This window comes from Rhea americana, unplaced genomic scaffold (assembly GCF_003343005.1).
Source record: "Rhea americana isolate MKP2758 unplaced genomic scaffold, rheAme1 scaffold_281, whole genome shotgun sequence".
Taxonomy (NCBI): Eukaryota; Metazoa; Chordata; class Aves; order Rheiformes; family Rheidae; genus Rhea; species Rhea americana.
In genome coordinates this window covers 749,521-765,958 of record NW_028186403.1, presented here as the reverse complement: position 1 = coordinate 765,958, position 16,438 = coordinate 749,521, and the positions used below count along the sequence as shown (strand labels likewise).

At 38.6% G+C, this 16,438-nt stretch overlaps 1 protein-coding gene across 7 annotated transcripts in view; it reads right to left on the bottom strand.

Annotated features, from left to right (window-relative positions):
* ATF7IP (activating transcription factor 7 interacting protein) overlaps window positions 1-16,438 on the bottom strand; it is a 114,433-nt gene that overhangs the window by 5,608 nt on the left and 92,387 nt on the right. For 3 of the 7 annotated variants that reach the window (XM_085308788.1, XM_085308795.1, XM_085308790.1), the window contains 4 exons: window positions 13,709-13,787; window positions 7,672-7,839; window positions 5,857-6,042; window positions 1,527-1,639 (listed from right to left, as the gene is read on the bottom strand). In XM_085308788.1, coding sequence (XP_085164914.1) covers window positions 1,527-1,639; window positions 5,857-6,042; window positions 7,672-7,839; window positions 13,709-13,787 — 546 coding nt within the window. Of the gene's footprint in view, window positions 1-2; window positions 126-604; window positions 787-1,526; window positions 1,640-5,856; window positions 6,043-7,671; window positions 7,840-13,708; window positions 13,788-16,438 lie in introns of those variants that run through there. The other 4 variants (XM_085308789.1, XM_085308792.1, XM_085308794.1 and 1 more) reach the window with 3 other exon arrangements.

The window sequence follows — 16,438 nt, the reverse complement described above, 5'->3', positions numbered from 1 at the left end:
GCAATGTAACAGCAATAAGGTAAAGGTCAGAGTCTATAGCAGTGGCAGGAGGCTCTACTTCATCATTCCTGAGGCAAATGGAAACGAATCAGCCTGCGATCACCCAACCACTGCAACTCAAAGTCCTGTGTGCGGAGGTAGACGAGAGCAGTGGCAAAGGGTGAGAAGGGGTGGGAGCAAGGATGCCAGAAGTTCTTATTATTCACATTTAAATCATTAGTTGTAACAATGATCTTCTATACAGCTATTTTCCCTGTATCTTCTTTACTTCCCCACCTAAGAGGTGATGGGGCTGTGAACACTGTGCCTTTTACCAAGACTGAGCACAAAGGTTCACAATGATTTAATTTACATTCAAGCTGCTGTTCCCACACTACCCCAAACACCACAGGCAGTAGATTGGGCTGACAACTTATCACCTCTTTTGACAGGCTGGTTCTCAGCCATAAGAGGGGGAATGGGCTATGGTACCACACGAATGTTGTCCACCTTAACTGATCATAAACCCTTAGCTTCAGGTTCCAAGAATTTTTCAAATAAGGGCAGAAATTGTGGCTTTCCACTGAAAATTTTTAGATCACAAACATTCCTAGCTATCACTTACATTAGTTAAGATGAATTTAGGAATGGGTTTAGAATGAGTATCAAATTTTGTTGTTCTTCAGGCCATGGGCCTTTCAGGGTGGAACTTTGGGTAGTTTTTGTGCCCTCCGAGTTTTCTGTGTAGAACTTGCAGGATTTCTTTTCATTATTTATCATCGGGGAGTGCATGAAGTTGAATGATGTCTAGATTCAAAGAATGGTGAGTAACCTTGTTAGTAATACATGTACCATTTCAAGAGATCAGAAATAATGTGACCGCTCAACAACAAATGAACAAGAAATGTATTTGGTTCAATCTCAACAATAAAACGGTAACACATCCAGTGCAATGGACATACTTGGGTATAACACAGCAGTGGCTTTATGGCAGTAGACCTAAGTCARTAATACGATCTAATTTATTGAATCAAAGTTAATTTTGCAATAGTTACTGAAAGGGGTTTGAGGTGGGACAGAAGCAATCGTCCCAAATAATAATCAAAAAACCTAAAATTTCAGAGTTAATAACCTTAAGGTTTTGGTTGGTATGTTGGTCTTTGACCTAAAAGTTGCATGGAACTGTGATGAGAAACTGGTCATCCCATTTGCAGCCAACCTCACAAATTATATCCTTCAATACATGAAGAAACCTTTTGCATTAGTTCTTCTGTAGCCTTGACTCCACAAGTCACCTGCAGACAGTTCACGCACCATTTTTCAAGATGTGCTACAAGTGATCTGTGGAACTCTAGCGTGAGTTAGCTGATTACATACCTCCACTGTTCTTGGCATAACTTGCTGTAGGAAACAGTGTGATGATACATATGCAAATTGGATGGAGAGCTGATCTGTCTACACACAATTCACACTAAAAAGCGATCTGAGACACTACAACAAACAAGCCTGTAAACTGCAGTAAATAAATTCAGAATTACTATACTCACAGCATGTGCTTGTGGTGGTCGATGATGCACTGTGAGCTGAGGTGCTCCAGATCCGAGAGTTAGTCCATTGTTCACAACATATGCAGTTGTTTGAGGCATTCGTACCGTCATACCTATAAAGCAGCACAGTGAATATTCTGAATATCCAATACTTAAAAGCAGCTGGACAGAACACTGGAAGACCAACTCCTTGCTTCAGCTGGATGACACCAAATTTTAAAATGACACTCCCTCCTCAAACAGTTCACAAGCAGACAGATGAAGTAGTATACTAAAACACTTCCCTGAAGCTGTAAGAGTGAAAGTAAACAAATGTTTATGTCTGCAAGAGGACAGAGTGAAGCTTTAATCAGTGGTAGCACAAGAAAGAAACCAGTGGAGGGCTGGGCGAGATTCAAGTAGTTTTAGTATGAAAATAAAGTTAAATCACTTTGGGATTCAGAAGGAAAAAGATAAATGCTGCTGCAACAAAATAATATTCATTCAATGTCCAATTGCCAAAAAGCTGCACTGTGGATAGCGCAGAAAATGAAAGATCAAGTCACTGTTGAAGAAATTTGTCCACCCTCTCWGAAGAGAGACCACTATGGATGTGAACTCACACAAGATACCATTTCATTCAAATCCACAACAAACTGATCTCACAGGCAGGAATAAATTAGATGATTATATTGCCTTGAAGACAATATCCAGAATTTCCTGTATTTCTATCCAAAAATAAAAGGGATAATCTCCACCACTCCCAAGTTCCACAGGTATATGAGATCCACATGTTCTAATACTCCAGAAAGAAAAAAAGTAGCTCACGGAAGGACAGATTTCACACAGCTATTAAAATAATTTCTTTTGTCTATAAACAGTAATCAAGGTATGATCACAGGTGATGGGTATTAGAACTCCATGTAAACTGTGACTTTGAGGCAGTGAGGTCAAACAAGTTTTCAAATCTTAATGCTTTTATTATCGATTAAGAGTAGTTAAATYAAAGTGCTGAACTCCAGCTAGCTGTTTTACATTCTTTTCCTTTGACATATTTATCTAAACAGCTACTGAAGCTGCACAAACTCCTGTAGGATAAACAGTCATCTAAACTGGTTAGTATATATCTATGAAAATCAAACCAGATATGCTGCTTTAGCTTGACTACAATCCTATCTCAGGAAATTACGATAATCTGAGGAGAGAAATGCCTTAAGAACGTATAATGTACAAATTTAGCATTATTTCTCTCTGAATGCATCTTTGCAAAGATCAAGTAGACATACTGCCTGGTTGAGGTAAAGTACAAAATTACAGATTGAAAAATACTTAGGATGAAGTCTCAAAGTTAATCTTTCAGAGGCAAAGCATGAAGATCTTACTCCTTAAGCACCTGTTGTTGACACTAAAACGACTGTTCCAAGGAAAATATGAATCAATACAGATCATCAGTAGCATTAAGGATAAACCAACCAAGACCTTCAATACAAAGTTGAGATACAAAGGAGAGGAGACTCTGTACTCAATTTCTTTACCTGTACAAGGCACTTCTGAAAGCTGTGTAACAAAGATGGTGAAAATGTAGAATGGACTGCAAGGTGAAAACTTGTAATGGCTGCTAAAGGCGATCAAGGAACACAGATTTTTCTTAACAATAAGTGAATCCTCTTTGTCTGGTACCCAAATGTGAAACCTTCAAATAATCTGTATTGCAACTAAACTACTCTGAATAACCATCTGGTTCTTTGTCCTGATGTACAGGGAATATACAATGCTACGGAGGAGGAACTGTCAGTTTCTTGCATCTATCAGGCTTGTCAGGTAACAGTACTGTAGTGCTATTAGTACTAGACAGACAAACTTTTCAAGTGAGAATACCAGAACTGTCTCTAACAGAASCACAGAGAAGTCTAGGTTTGAAGTGACCTCTGAAGATCATTTGGTACAGCCTTCTGTTGAAGGAAAGATCTTAAGATTATTCAGAGCCCATTCAAGCAGGCTCTTGAATATTTCCAGTGAAAATCATTTCTCATATCATGCTGGAAGTAATACAATCTTGACTGAAACCTGTCTCAATTTCTGAGGATTTCTGTGAACAGATAATTGAAATAAGCATTCCTTGTACCACTGGACCATCAGGTTAGAAGCACATCACAGGGAGGTCTGTTGTTGGATGAGCTCAGCTGAGAACAGAGTTCTCTACTAACTAGTTCGTGGGAAGGGGAAAATCTTTCAGCATATTCTGGTAAATATGCAGTTTTTGCATCATCTTGTGTAAAGGAAAGAATTCCAAAGGTATGTAGCTTTCTGAAAAGGAGCATGTCACCTCCTAAAAACTAGATCTACTGTACTATTCATAATGATGTGAACGGTCAAACTTCACAAACTTTGATTAATCCTCTTAAAAAAAAAAAAAAAGAAGCAAGCCCTCTGAAGACTCCCTGTGTATGTAAAAAAAAACCAGAACAAAAACAACAAAAAAAAGGCAAAACTGTTGGGAGGTCTCCTCAACCAAAAAATGGTTGAGATATTTCTCAACAAAGTCAGGTTTAAATAGCAAAAMACAAAACTTCTTCATGAGCTTTCAGAAACTTATCTTTCAGTTGAAATGATAGTAGGATTCTGAAGATGTCCAAAGTCACATTCAGATGATGTCAACTAATCTGACACCCTACAGTTGCATCATCTCTGCAAGAAGTAGAAGAAACATGCCTGCTGATAGCCTTCAGAAAGGTCGATGCTTACAAAGAGACATCCCATTAACAAGACAGTCTTCTAAATTTAGACAGATTTATGCAATAGTCAACTGTGGAAGAGAACAAAAAGCAGGTCCTTTTTACTCTCCTATTAATCTTAATAGGCTACTTAGGAGCACATAACTCTGGTAATGAGAAATATCCCTCCAGAACACAGCATCTGCCATGTTGAAGGGACAGAGGCAGCTCTTTCTGTACTTCTGTTCTAGGAATTGATGTGTGTGGAAAAGAATATACTGACTTCCTCCAGAGAAGCATCTTCTAACAAAATCCCCTGAGTTCTCCTAAAAAAAGGCTTAAAAATAGCTTGTTATCTGTTATGCATTCTTCAACAACACACTAAGTATCTTCCAGATATAACATTACAAGGTATTCTATAGCTATTAACACTGGTGATGTGCATGTGTATTTAGTTACAATGACTGGTCTAAGAACTGGCAGATACTGACAAAAACGAACAGGTTTATATTTTGGTACATCGGAAAAAAAAAGGCTAATAAAAAAAACCTAACTCAAGTGCCTAGATTGCTAAGTACTCACGGCTTGTTTGCAAAATAACAGGTATATCACACATCTCGCAGCTAAATGGTAATGAACATGAAAACTCAAGTATGGGCTGAGGTTACTTTGCCTTTTGCTTGCAGATACACAAGATGCAGGTGTGGCCCTCAGAAGATACTGGTCAAAAGAACCTGGACTCACATGCATATGGCACATGAGTACCAGAAATTTAAGAAMACTGCAGATTTGAACAATGTAAGACTGTACCTGGGTAGGTACATCTAAAAAGCACAGTATGTGGAGGTCACACAAATGCATCCTCATATTCAGATTCAAACATATGCTTAACTGTATAAAAATAACCATGGCACATAAAAGGTGGAGTTGAGAAAGAAGCTAAAAAGTAATTTAAATCCATCACTCAAGGGAAAAAAAAGAAAATAAAAGAAACTACTGGACACTTTATTGTTGACATTTACACTATTMATATCAAAAAATGAGATTACTACTGTGGGAAGATATCACTTATGTCTGCAAAGTCAAGATGAACTTGCTGGCATCTACATCAAGGAGACTCAAGCATATATCAATTTTTGATGCATTTGGTGAGAAATTTCATCTGTCTAGGCTTAGGGAAAGTAAGAAAACTTGTTGCTATTTCAAAGCACAGGACATCAAAGATTGTTACAAAACTATATTACGATGTCTGATATATACTGAGCTTTTAGACAAGAAACTGAACATGATTTACCACATACATATATATTTTAAACTTACTGCTTAATAACAAAACTGTCTCTTACTACCCTTTTACAAAATATTGGTGCTCATCACATTACCTTCTGCTACCTTGTAATGTATTGGGCATGTCATCCAGAGACGCATAACTGGTAGAGTCAGTGCCTGAGATTACTTCATTCCAGTTTTTCCTTATCCACATATCTGCAGGAGGAACGATTTCTCAATAGCTTGAGATTTTCTCAAGCTGGAAAAAAGCCTGATCTCTATAAATTTGGAGCAGTATTGTAAGAAAAACATATCCATCAGGCAAGCTGTGCTGTGCTAAAAAGTGCACGGAAGGAAGAATCCCTTACCTCCAGTCTGTGGGTTGACTGGCCTTAAACCTGGGTTTGGCATGACAGCTCCTCTTACTGGATTCTGAGCTGGTGGTGCAGGAAGAGTGGTATAGACCACCTGATGGTTAGCAGGGGCTCTTGGTATAGGAAGTCTTGCAGCAGCTTGTGTCACTGGACGATGTGTTACATTCACTGTTGTTGGAGCTGGAAAAGAAAGACCACAACTAGCATAGAACCCCAAGGCATTGAATAGCTATCCCTATCTCAGAATAGGTAGATCCTTTAGAAAACTGACTCAGCTGAGCCACACGAAATAAAAAACTGTCTCCATGAAATTATAGCTGCTTGTGATAATGCATGAAAATAGAAAACAGTCTAAGCAAACACTAATTTTTACATAAAATAATGATGCGAGCATGTATATAAATTCCCCAAAAAAGGGAAAAGGCAAACATGAGACCTAAAAGAATAGTTTAAGGAGAAAAAAAAAATACTGTTAAGAACTGCATGTGCCCTGAAAACTCCAGATGTTCTACAATTACTAAATCTTCCACATAAATAAAGAAATGTCCTGATTATCAGAATAGCTATGGAGAAAATAAAAGCCACCAGCAAATACAAGATAATAAGTGTAAGTCTGTAGAACAGATTAGCAATAAAACAATTTTGGTGCCAGTTGATCTTCAACAACCATCTATAAAAAAAAGAAAAAAAGAAAAAAAAGGAGGAGGATCTCTTTCTTTTGTATGTAGACTAATATTTAATTAAGGGTGGAACTTCAATGTCAGCCTTGCCATTCCATGGACAAAAGAATCAACTACCAAATACAGGTGGACAGAGCTTGGACTGATGCTGCTAATGTTTCTCCTGTTACTCAAAAACTCCAGCAGCTATAGGCTTCTTCTCCTTCACCTTTACAAACAATAGTTTTGTTAGTAACTTCCACAGCTATCCTGTTGACTAGTCGTCTTTTTGTTCTGAGTTTCAGTAGAAATCCTAATCTGGATCATCCAGTGGCATTTTTTTCTACTCCATGGAACACATTTAATCCTGAATCATTCCCCTACAAACCAACTGAAACACCTTTCCCTTTTGCCTCTCTAGTTTTAAAAAAAGGAAACTGTCTTGAAAGATTAAAAAAAAGGACTCAAATAGTCTGAACTACTTCAGACTCTACTGAGCCTCTACTCAGCCCCGGGGAGGCCTCATCTCGAGTGCTGTGTCCAGTTCTGGGCTCCCCAGTACAAGAGAGACATGGAACTACTGGAGAGAGTCCAGCGTAGGGCTACAAAGATGATCAGAGGGTTGGAGCACCTGCCCTATGAGGAATGTCTGCGAGAGCTGGGCTTGTTTAGCCTGGGGAAGAGAAGATTGAGGGGGGATCTTCTCAATGTCTGTAAGTACCTGAAGGGAGGGTGTCAAGGGGATGGCGCTAAACTCTTTTCAGTTGTCCCATGCAACAGGACAAGAGACAATGGACACAAACTGAAACACAGGAACTTCCATCTGAACGTGAGGGGGAATTTCTTCACTGTGCGAGTGACAGAGCACTGGCACAGGTTGCCCCGAGAGGCTGTGGAGTCTCCTTCCCTGTAGACACTCAAAACCTGCCTGGATGCAACCCTGTCTAACACACTCTAGGTGACCCTGCTTGAGCAGGGAGGCTGGACTAGATGATCTCCAGAGATGCCTTCCAACCTCACCCATTCTGTGATTCTGATTCTGTGAATATTCACATGAAAAGATTACCATGTGAACACATAAGAATTGAGTTTAAAACCACAGACTCCCAAACTACTGTCACATTCACATAATGATGTGGAATGAAGTTACCTGTAGGTAATACATGTATGGTGGTCTGAGAAGGTCCACTTGTTGGCACACCTGTCTGTTGCAGAGGGTTTGGCTGCAAAGGCTGCAAAGGCTGCAAGGGGCGAGCCAAGGGCTGTGTGGACAAGCTCAATCCTGTCACAGCTGTCTGGTTCTGCTTCTTGGCATCTGCTTTAGAAAAAAAAAGTAAAAGTATAGACAATGGTAAACAGAAATTACGAGTATCACAGAGTTATTTATCTTTTCTTCCTGTCATTCACAGATCACCCCCCCAAAAAAAAAGATTTCCTTGTATGATCTTCCATCTTTTCATTCTGCAAACACAGTTGTAAAAAAATTCACTCAATTCCTTTACTTTCATCATYCCAATCCATACTCCACGATGTTTAACTCTATTACAAAAGTCTGCACATTTCAACAAAATTTGGAAACCTTTATCTAAAACACTGTGCTAAAGTTTTTAAAAGTATTTCCACTAAAAAGCAGTTTAAAGGCTTAAGACCTTTTCYTTTTTTTAAGAAAAAAGTCCAAATATTGCTGTAGTCCATTTTCCTTTTAAGTGATAACAGCTCCTTAAATAACCCTTGTCTAGCTTTGACGCTCACATCCTTTTGTCATTTGCTGACTTTCCTTCGCTCAAACTCTGACAGAGTCACATGCTTGTTTTCTTTGAATTTCCATACCATTTTCTTTAAAACAGGGAATTAGATTATTAAATTTTCTTCAATAATAACAAAAACGATCTTTCTCACACTGACACACTACTCAACTTACTGACTGGGAGAAGTGAGAAATACAGTGTCTAAATCTGTAGTTCATTACAGTCTGTATGTAAACAGACTTTATTTCCACAAGTTTAGCAAAGAGAAATTGAGAAGCTTTTCCCTAGATGTTTCAGCTAGACTACACAGTAACAGTAGGCAGAGAAGATATCAAATACTACAAAACACAAGATATAGAAATAAATTTTAAGGGCATTCATTCAAAAAAGATTTGCTTTCATAATACTGTACATGTAACAGTCACCAGTTTAGTAAAAGTGCACATAATATAAATATTTTTAAAAAATAGCATTAAATTCTTGAAAAAACGTATCAGCAATATATTGAAGAATACATTTAGAAATTGTTTATTAACCATGCTAACTAATCTACAAAGCACTAAGAACAGGTTTAATGGCAGAATAGAAAAAAATCCTATGTTTTCAGAATGTTTTCCTGGCAATTGGAGACTATTTTCTTGATCTCACTGAACTGTTTCAATAAGACATTGCACTATTCTGAAGTGTAGAGAAAAAAGAAAACTCAAAATTTTTCAGCACCAGTGACTATTGTTTAACATAACAGTTCCCTTCACAAACTGCTACATGATAAATTAAATATAATTCAAAGTCTCAAAAATAAAATGCAATTTAAATTGCATTGTTTTTCTATAGACTGAACACCTGAGCTATTTCAGAGAAGCCATTTGATGGAGACAAACTCTATAAAAACAGTAGTGAAAGCAGGATCATTTAGAAGACAAGTGGTGACATGTTTCTTGCTCTTTCACCAACTAGGAGGCCTTGTGATTAATTCAAAGGTCTTTCATTTTACATGGGTATGAGAAATTTCCCAGTGTTCAGCAAACCATGCAACTCTGAAGAGACTTCTACAGAGATGCACACACCTGTTCACTCTGAATATTTACATATGTGTGCACATTTCAACTGCCATTGAACAAGTTTGGGTGATGTGAATTGCATTCTTAGCCATGCCCTAAAAAATCTGCTCATGATCTAAACTAGTAAGAATTCAGAATCCAGTACTGCTATAAAAAACATATTACAAGTTAAAATGACAATCTAGGAAAACCTGAGGTTCTTTTGCTGAGTTTGTTTTTAATCTCAAACAGAAGCAGGTTCATTTGACCCTGACAAATCAAGAATCCAGTTAAGATTCCAATTGCTGGAAACAAGGTCTGGAATATACGAGCCACAGGAAACAATGAAAGATAACAGATTTGGATCAAATAGACGGAAACAAATACTAAAGGATTATTTCATAGAATCATAGAATCAGTAAGGTTGGAAGGGACATCTGGAGATCATCTACTCCAACCTCCCTGCTCGAGCAGGGTCACCTAGAGTGTGTTAGACAGGGTTGCATCCAGGCGGGCCTTRAAGATCTCCAGAGAAGGAGACTCCACAACCTCTCGGGGCAACCTGTGCCAGTGCTCTGTCACTCGCACAGGAAAGAAATTCCCCCTCACATTCAGTTGGAAGTTCCTGTGTTTCAGTTTGTGTCCATTGTCTSTTGTCCTGTCACATGGGACAACTGAAAAGAGTTTGTCCCCGTCCTTTTGACACCCTCCCTTCAGGTACTTATACACATTGAGAAGATCCCCCCTCAGTCTTCTCCTCCCCAGGCTAAACAGGCCCAGCTCTCRCAGCCATTCCTCAYAGGGCAGGTGCTCCAGCCCTCTGATCATCTCTGTAGCYCTACGCTGGACTCTCTCCAGTAGTTCCATGTCTCTCTTGTACTGGGGAGCCCAGAACTGGACACAGCACTCGAGATGAGGCCTCCCCGGGRCTGAGGAGAGGGGCACGATCACCTCCCTCGACCTGCTGGCAACACTCTGCCTAATGCACCCCAGGAGACCATTGGCCTTCCTGGCCACAAGGGCACATTGCTGGCTCATGGTCAACTTGTCGTCCACCAGCACTCCCAGGTCTTTCTCTGCAGAGCTGCTCTCCAGAAGGTCAGCCCACAGCCTTTACTGGTGCCTAGGGTTATTCCTCCCTAGGAGCAGGACCCTGCACTTGCCCTTGTTGAACCTCATGAGGTTGCTCTCTGCCCACCTCTCCAGCCTGTCCAGGTCTCTCTGAAGGRCAGCACAGCCCTCTGGTGTATCAGCCACTCCTCCCAGCTTGGTATCATCAGCAAACTTGCTGAGGAGGCACTCCGTCCCCTCATCCAGGTCACTGATGAAGAACAGGATGGGACCCAGTACTGAGCCCTGGGGGATGCCACTAGCCACAGGCCTCCAACTACAATCTGCACCACTGGTGACAACCCTCTGAGCTCTGCCTTTCAGCCACTTCTCAATCCAGCTCACCGTCCACTCATCTAACCCACACTTCCTGAGCTTATTATCTAGGAGGATGCCATGGGAGACAGTGTCAGAAGCCTTKCTGAAGTCAAGGCAGACAATGTCCACTGCTCTCCCCTCATCTACCCAGCCAGTCATTCCATCAGGGAAGGCTATCACATTGGTTAAGCAGGATTTCCCCTTGGTGAATCCATGCTGGCTGCTCCCGATCACCTTCTTTTCCTCCATATGCTTGGAGGTGACATCCAGAATGAGCTGTTCCACCACCTTTCCAGGGATGGAGGTGACGCTGACTGGCCTAGAGTTGCCTGGSTCCTCCTTCTTGCCCTTCTTGAAGACTGGAGTGACATTGGCTTTCTTCCAGTCCTCAGGCACCTCTCTAGTTCTCCAGGACCTTTCAAAGATGAGGGAGAGTGGCTTGTCAACAACATCTGCCAGCTCCCTCAGTACCCGTGGGTGCAGCCCATCTGGGCCCATGGATTTGTGGATGTCTAACCTGCCCAGAAGGTCTTTAATCCTCTTCTCCTCAACAAAAGGAAAGTCTTCCCTACTCTGGGAATTTGTATTTGGATATCTGGATATTTAGCTATGTAAATAAAAAGTCAAAGGAAATGAGAAGAGTAGGTATATAGTAAACACAAGATTAAAGCTGAAAGTAACAAAGGAACAATTACGATACTGGTTGAACACAGTATCATCTTCACTAAAAAAAAAAAGAAAAAAGTCAAATGGGAGGTGACAGGACAACCTGACTTAGGAAAATGAGCATAAAATGGGAACTGTCACTACTGGAGAAATAAGCAAAACCCAAAATCTATGTTGATTTTGAAGTGCCACTTATACAATTTAATGGGGTCAATGGAGTAGAGGGTGGGAGGGAACCCTTGAAAACATGTCACCAAAATCAAAACACTGTTCTCCTACATTAGCAGAATAAACGTGAGATATCATGTTCAAACAATAAATACAAAAACCTGAAGACATAGAAAACCTTATTAGACATAAACAAACAACCCTCCTTCCCAGAAACATCAAAAGAATCTTGAAAAGCTAAATTAAAGTAATTGTTCTTGATTATTCACAGTAGTGAGATGCTAACAGTTCTACAAAATAAGATTACTTTCTACTAAAGAGAAGTTTAGCTGAAATCCACTACAGTATTGTGACAAGCTATTTTAAAACAGAGTATAAATTCATTTAGCTTTCATATTATATTAAATAAGACTGGGTAGCTTAACCTTAATTGACAGTTCCATATTCCAAATGCAATAATCTATTTTTATCTTTTTGAGAACCAACCTTCACAACAGATGACAGCAGTAAGAACTTGATTCCCTACACTACAGTATCCTGGCACTCAATTAAGCAATTCACAGAATCATCAAAATCCTGGTTGGCAAGGACTCTGGTGGTCATGTAGCCCAACCTCCTGTTGCAGTGGGACTGTCACTAAGACTAGATCAGATAAGTTGTGATTTTGTGTAGCTGAAATTTGAAAACTTTCCAGAATGGAGATTCTACAACTCCTCTATATAACCTGTTCCCACACTACACTACCTTCCTATAGTGATTTCTTTTCCCCTCAGGCTCAATCTGAACCTCCCAAACTAATTTCATGGCCTCTTTACCTTGATATATCTGGCACTGCTGAGGAAAGTTCTGCTCCATCATCTTTACAACCATCCTTCAAGTTGTTGTAGGCTATTACAACTCTAGAGCTCTTTAGTTGACTAAACAGTCCATGTCTGTCAACCTCTTCACGCAGATCATGTTCAAGGCCTCAACTACCCTGACAGACACCTATTGGGCCTTCTCCAGTTCTGCTGCATTTTGAAGTGGGGGAGAGGGAGTCAAAACTAAACACATTAATCCGGATATGGTCTTGTTAGCATTAGTAAGAGGGGATATTAACTTACATTTCAATGAGAACACACTGTCAGCTCATATTTGACTCAGTGACCACCATATGTCTCCTGTTAATAAAGCGCCAGAGTAGCAACTATCCAAATTATATCATGCTTTCCCAATACTTGTGCACTACATTAACTTCCTTTGRTGGTAACATGTTTCTGCTTCATTGAAGTAAATGCTAATATAACCTAATATGATTTTCTACATTTCTGTAGTAAAAATACAGAGTAGAGCTCTCATGTGTAGAGCTTGAACACACTAGATAGGTATAGCTACAGAGGTTGTCCAGAGTATCTGTTATGCTTTGTGATGGCTATATTTTGGAATACAAATACAGAAACATCCATTTACAGATATGTAGAATTAAGATTTTAACTATAAGAAAATACCCATCTTTCAGCTGACAGTGCAATACATAGTCTTACGTACAGACTTATGTCTTTGAAATAGTATTATAAATCTTCGCTAATCCAACGCTAATTATAATCATATCCCTCCACAGTTATGCAAGACTGTTATAAAAGAATGCATTCTTTTAAAAGATGATCTATGTGCACATTGTCAAAGGACATAAGAACACAACTCTGTTTATTCTAATTTTGGCATACAGTCCCAAAGCAAAGAGAATAGAAAACCACAGCACATTTGGTATTTAAGATTTTACATACATAGTTTTCCAGTTAAAAAGATTAAAATCTGTAACATTAAAATGCCTAAATATTAACTATAGTATTAAAAAGTTTGTAAGTTATTAGTAAACAGAAGGATGAATTCTATCTGAAATGTTTTATATATATATATATATATATATATATATATATATAAAGCTGTTTCACAGTAACTACAATCCATTTTATTTAATGCATATCAGAAATCTTTAATACTGGATATCTTTAAACAACAGTTTTCAACTGAAACACTAAGGGATAAAGTACACTAGACAAAGTTTATTCCTTCGTATCATTCAAGAGAATGAAAAAATACTTGCAGTTCAATTATTCCTACAGCTAGCAGAATCTTCTAKCTAGAATTTGCTCACCTTGAGAAGAGCCATCATCTTCATCATCCAGTGTAAGATCAATGACTCCTCCTGAATCGCTTCCTGTGACCTTCCCACTCTGAAAGACAAAACTCCTTCATTTTGCAAAAGCAAATCCAGAGGATATATGAGGAAAAGGGAATGAGTTGAACACTGAGTACACGAGGTCTCAGAATTTAAACACTTATTAATAAAGAACTGATGACATGAGTGAGAAGAAGAAGATTTCAGATGAACTTCCCAGGAATGGCAAAAACAGGCAATAACCAAATGACTGAGTGTAATATGAAGTATTAAGATATCTTTTAACTTTGTAAGGAATAAAAAAAATCAATGATCAGCTGTTAAAAACTATTACTTTACAGATAAATAAATGACAATTTGGTATTTTATAGCATCCTTCAAACTCGACTCTTAATATTTTAACCCAATTGTAATCTGTGCTTTCCTCCATAGTAGCATAACCTTTTGAGAATACAGTCAGCAGGACAATGCATTACATTTCTTGAAGCAGGTCAGCTAACATGCCTATAATGAAACTGTTTCTTCACAACAATAACAAAAAAAGAGAACGCTACTTTGGAACCTGTATATTTACAAAACATACCATTGAAAATCATTTAGAAAACTGCAATTGTATCCAGCTTTTAAAGTAATTTCATTACTGTTTTTATCAAAAAATTATAATGTTCAATTATTCTATAGATGAAGCCATTTGAAATAACTTCCTTAAATACAATAAAAGCATCTTACAAGCCTCTGTGAAGGCTAATTGTTATAAAAACTTTACGGACCATCAGACAAGACTTATCCTCTGGATCAATGGCTGTTCCTTGGCCATTCAAACTGGAGGGACCAGTATCTTTTCCATTTAGGTAATGGGGAAAAAATGGGAAGAAGTCCTATACATTTTCTACACATTTCTACAAAAGATCTTTAATGGTGTGAATTTCTGGTTCCTTAAGCTTGCTGCAAAACTGGAGGACTTGTAGTTTTGTTGAAGAGATGATCACTTATTGTTGGGCTGAACTGTTGCTGATTTATTAACTACAATAACTAACAGGTTCCTTGGGACAATGGTCAGTAAAGGGACATAATTGTCAAAAATCACTGAACAATTACCATGGAAAAAAAGTATAAAAATTAACAGCCACACATAGTCAGTACAAGCATAAACATTATAAATCTTAGCACGTGCTGTCAGATGGGGACAGATGCTAAAAGCTCAAATATCGTGATTATTTCCCCTATCAATGCTCAGTTGGGTAAAAGCAAGTCTCTAAAGAGATCCTGAAGACAATTCTCACACAAGCAAGTTTTTGCGGAGACAGAAAAGAGGAACTCTATGATTATTAAGCACAAATACAAGCTAATGCAAGCTATCTCCAAAGTAATTGAATTCAGAGTGCCTGACATGAATGACCTCTTTATTATGCATTTAGATTACAACACAATTTGCCTTATGATCTGTTGCTGCCACTGATAAAATTTTGATAATAACCTGTATGACACAAAATTTGAGGCAGGAATACCTACCTACTTATGTTTATAAGCAAAACAAGAGTGCTCTTTAACCATCTATCTTTGCTACCCATACACAAATATCTCACAGATTTATTAATCATGGAATTCTTCTGCTGAGTGATTTCTATTTCAGAGAGTTTATAGTTTCAGTTTTCTGAGTATGATGAGCCAGTAATTTACCCAGTTGAAGCTTCAGATAAAAGAAACATTCAAATAATTAATGATTACTTGATTAGTACAAAGTCAAGAGGAATTTTCATTCCAACTTGATAATCATCCCAGTCAACAATGTGTATTTTGAACTATAACTCTCTTTGCCAGGAGAAAGCTGACTGAAGAATGGAGGGGAAGATTTATGAACAATTGGGGGAAGAAAAAAAATGTAACACTAAACTATACATTTTCCCTACTATGAGATTCACCAGTCTGAAAGGAAATCTAAATCCACAAGGAAATCTAAATCCCTAACAAAATATTTTATATGAGAACCAGCTGTTTTGGAGCCCTACCTGACCATGCCAGTTGAGAAAGCTCTATGAATTTCCAACTTGATAAGTATTATTGCATGCAGTTTTGATTTTGCGGTGACTAGAAGGTCACAATCTTAAGTAGTCAAACAGGGAAGGAATAATCCAGTCACCAACAATGTCTCAAGTCTGCACTTTYCAGGGAGAAAGACCATCTTTGAATTAGCCATGCTTTTTGAGGTCTTCTACTGAACAACCCTAGTAGTAATCTGAACAGGAAACATCTTAGGCTCCTTCCGTAACTTACACAAGAAGTAACAGATCTGCAGATCAGAGGTTTGAGCGGCATTCTGTGGTATATCCCACAGTCCTCATTCCAGGGCATGCAGTCCTGCTACTCCCAAGAAGAAGGTATATTCCATGCAGTGCATCCTGAAGTCCTGAYTCTCCAACTTCCCCATCTAGATTTCCCAACTTCCTTTAACCATGCCCCCTTGTTGAAGAAAATCTTGCAGTACAGGAAAATTTTAAGAAAATGTGAAATACTGAGAATGCTACACATTATGTCTCCTACCTAAAATAAGCACGGGGTCATGGTGCAGTCAGGAACCAAGCCTGAATGGCAGTTTTCCCCATACAATAGGCTGCTAATCATGTCTGCCATAAAGGCCAGAATTTTGACTTTTCAGAGCATCAAACTATGGGAAGTTGAGGGTTTATATCTTCTATAGAGATAGTA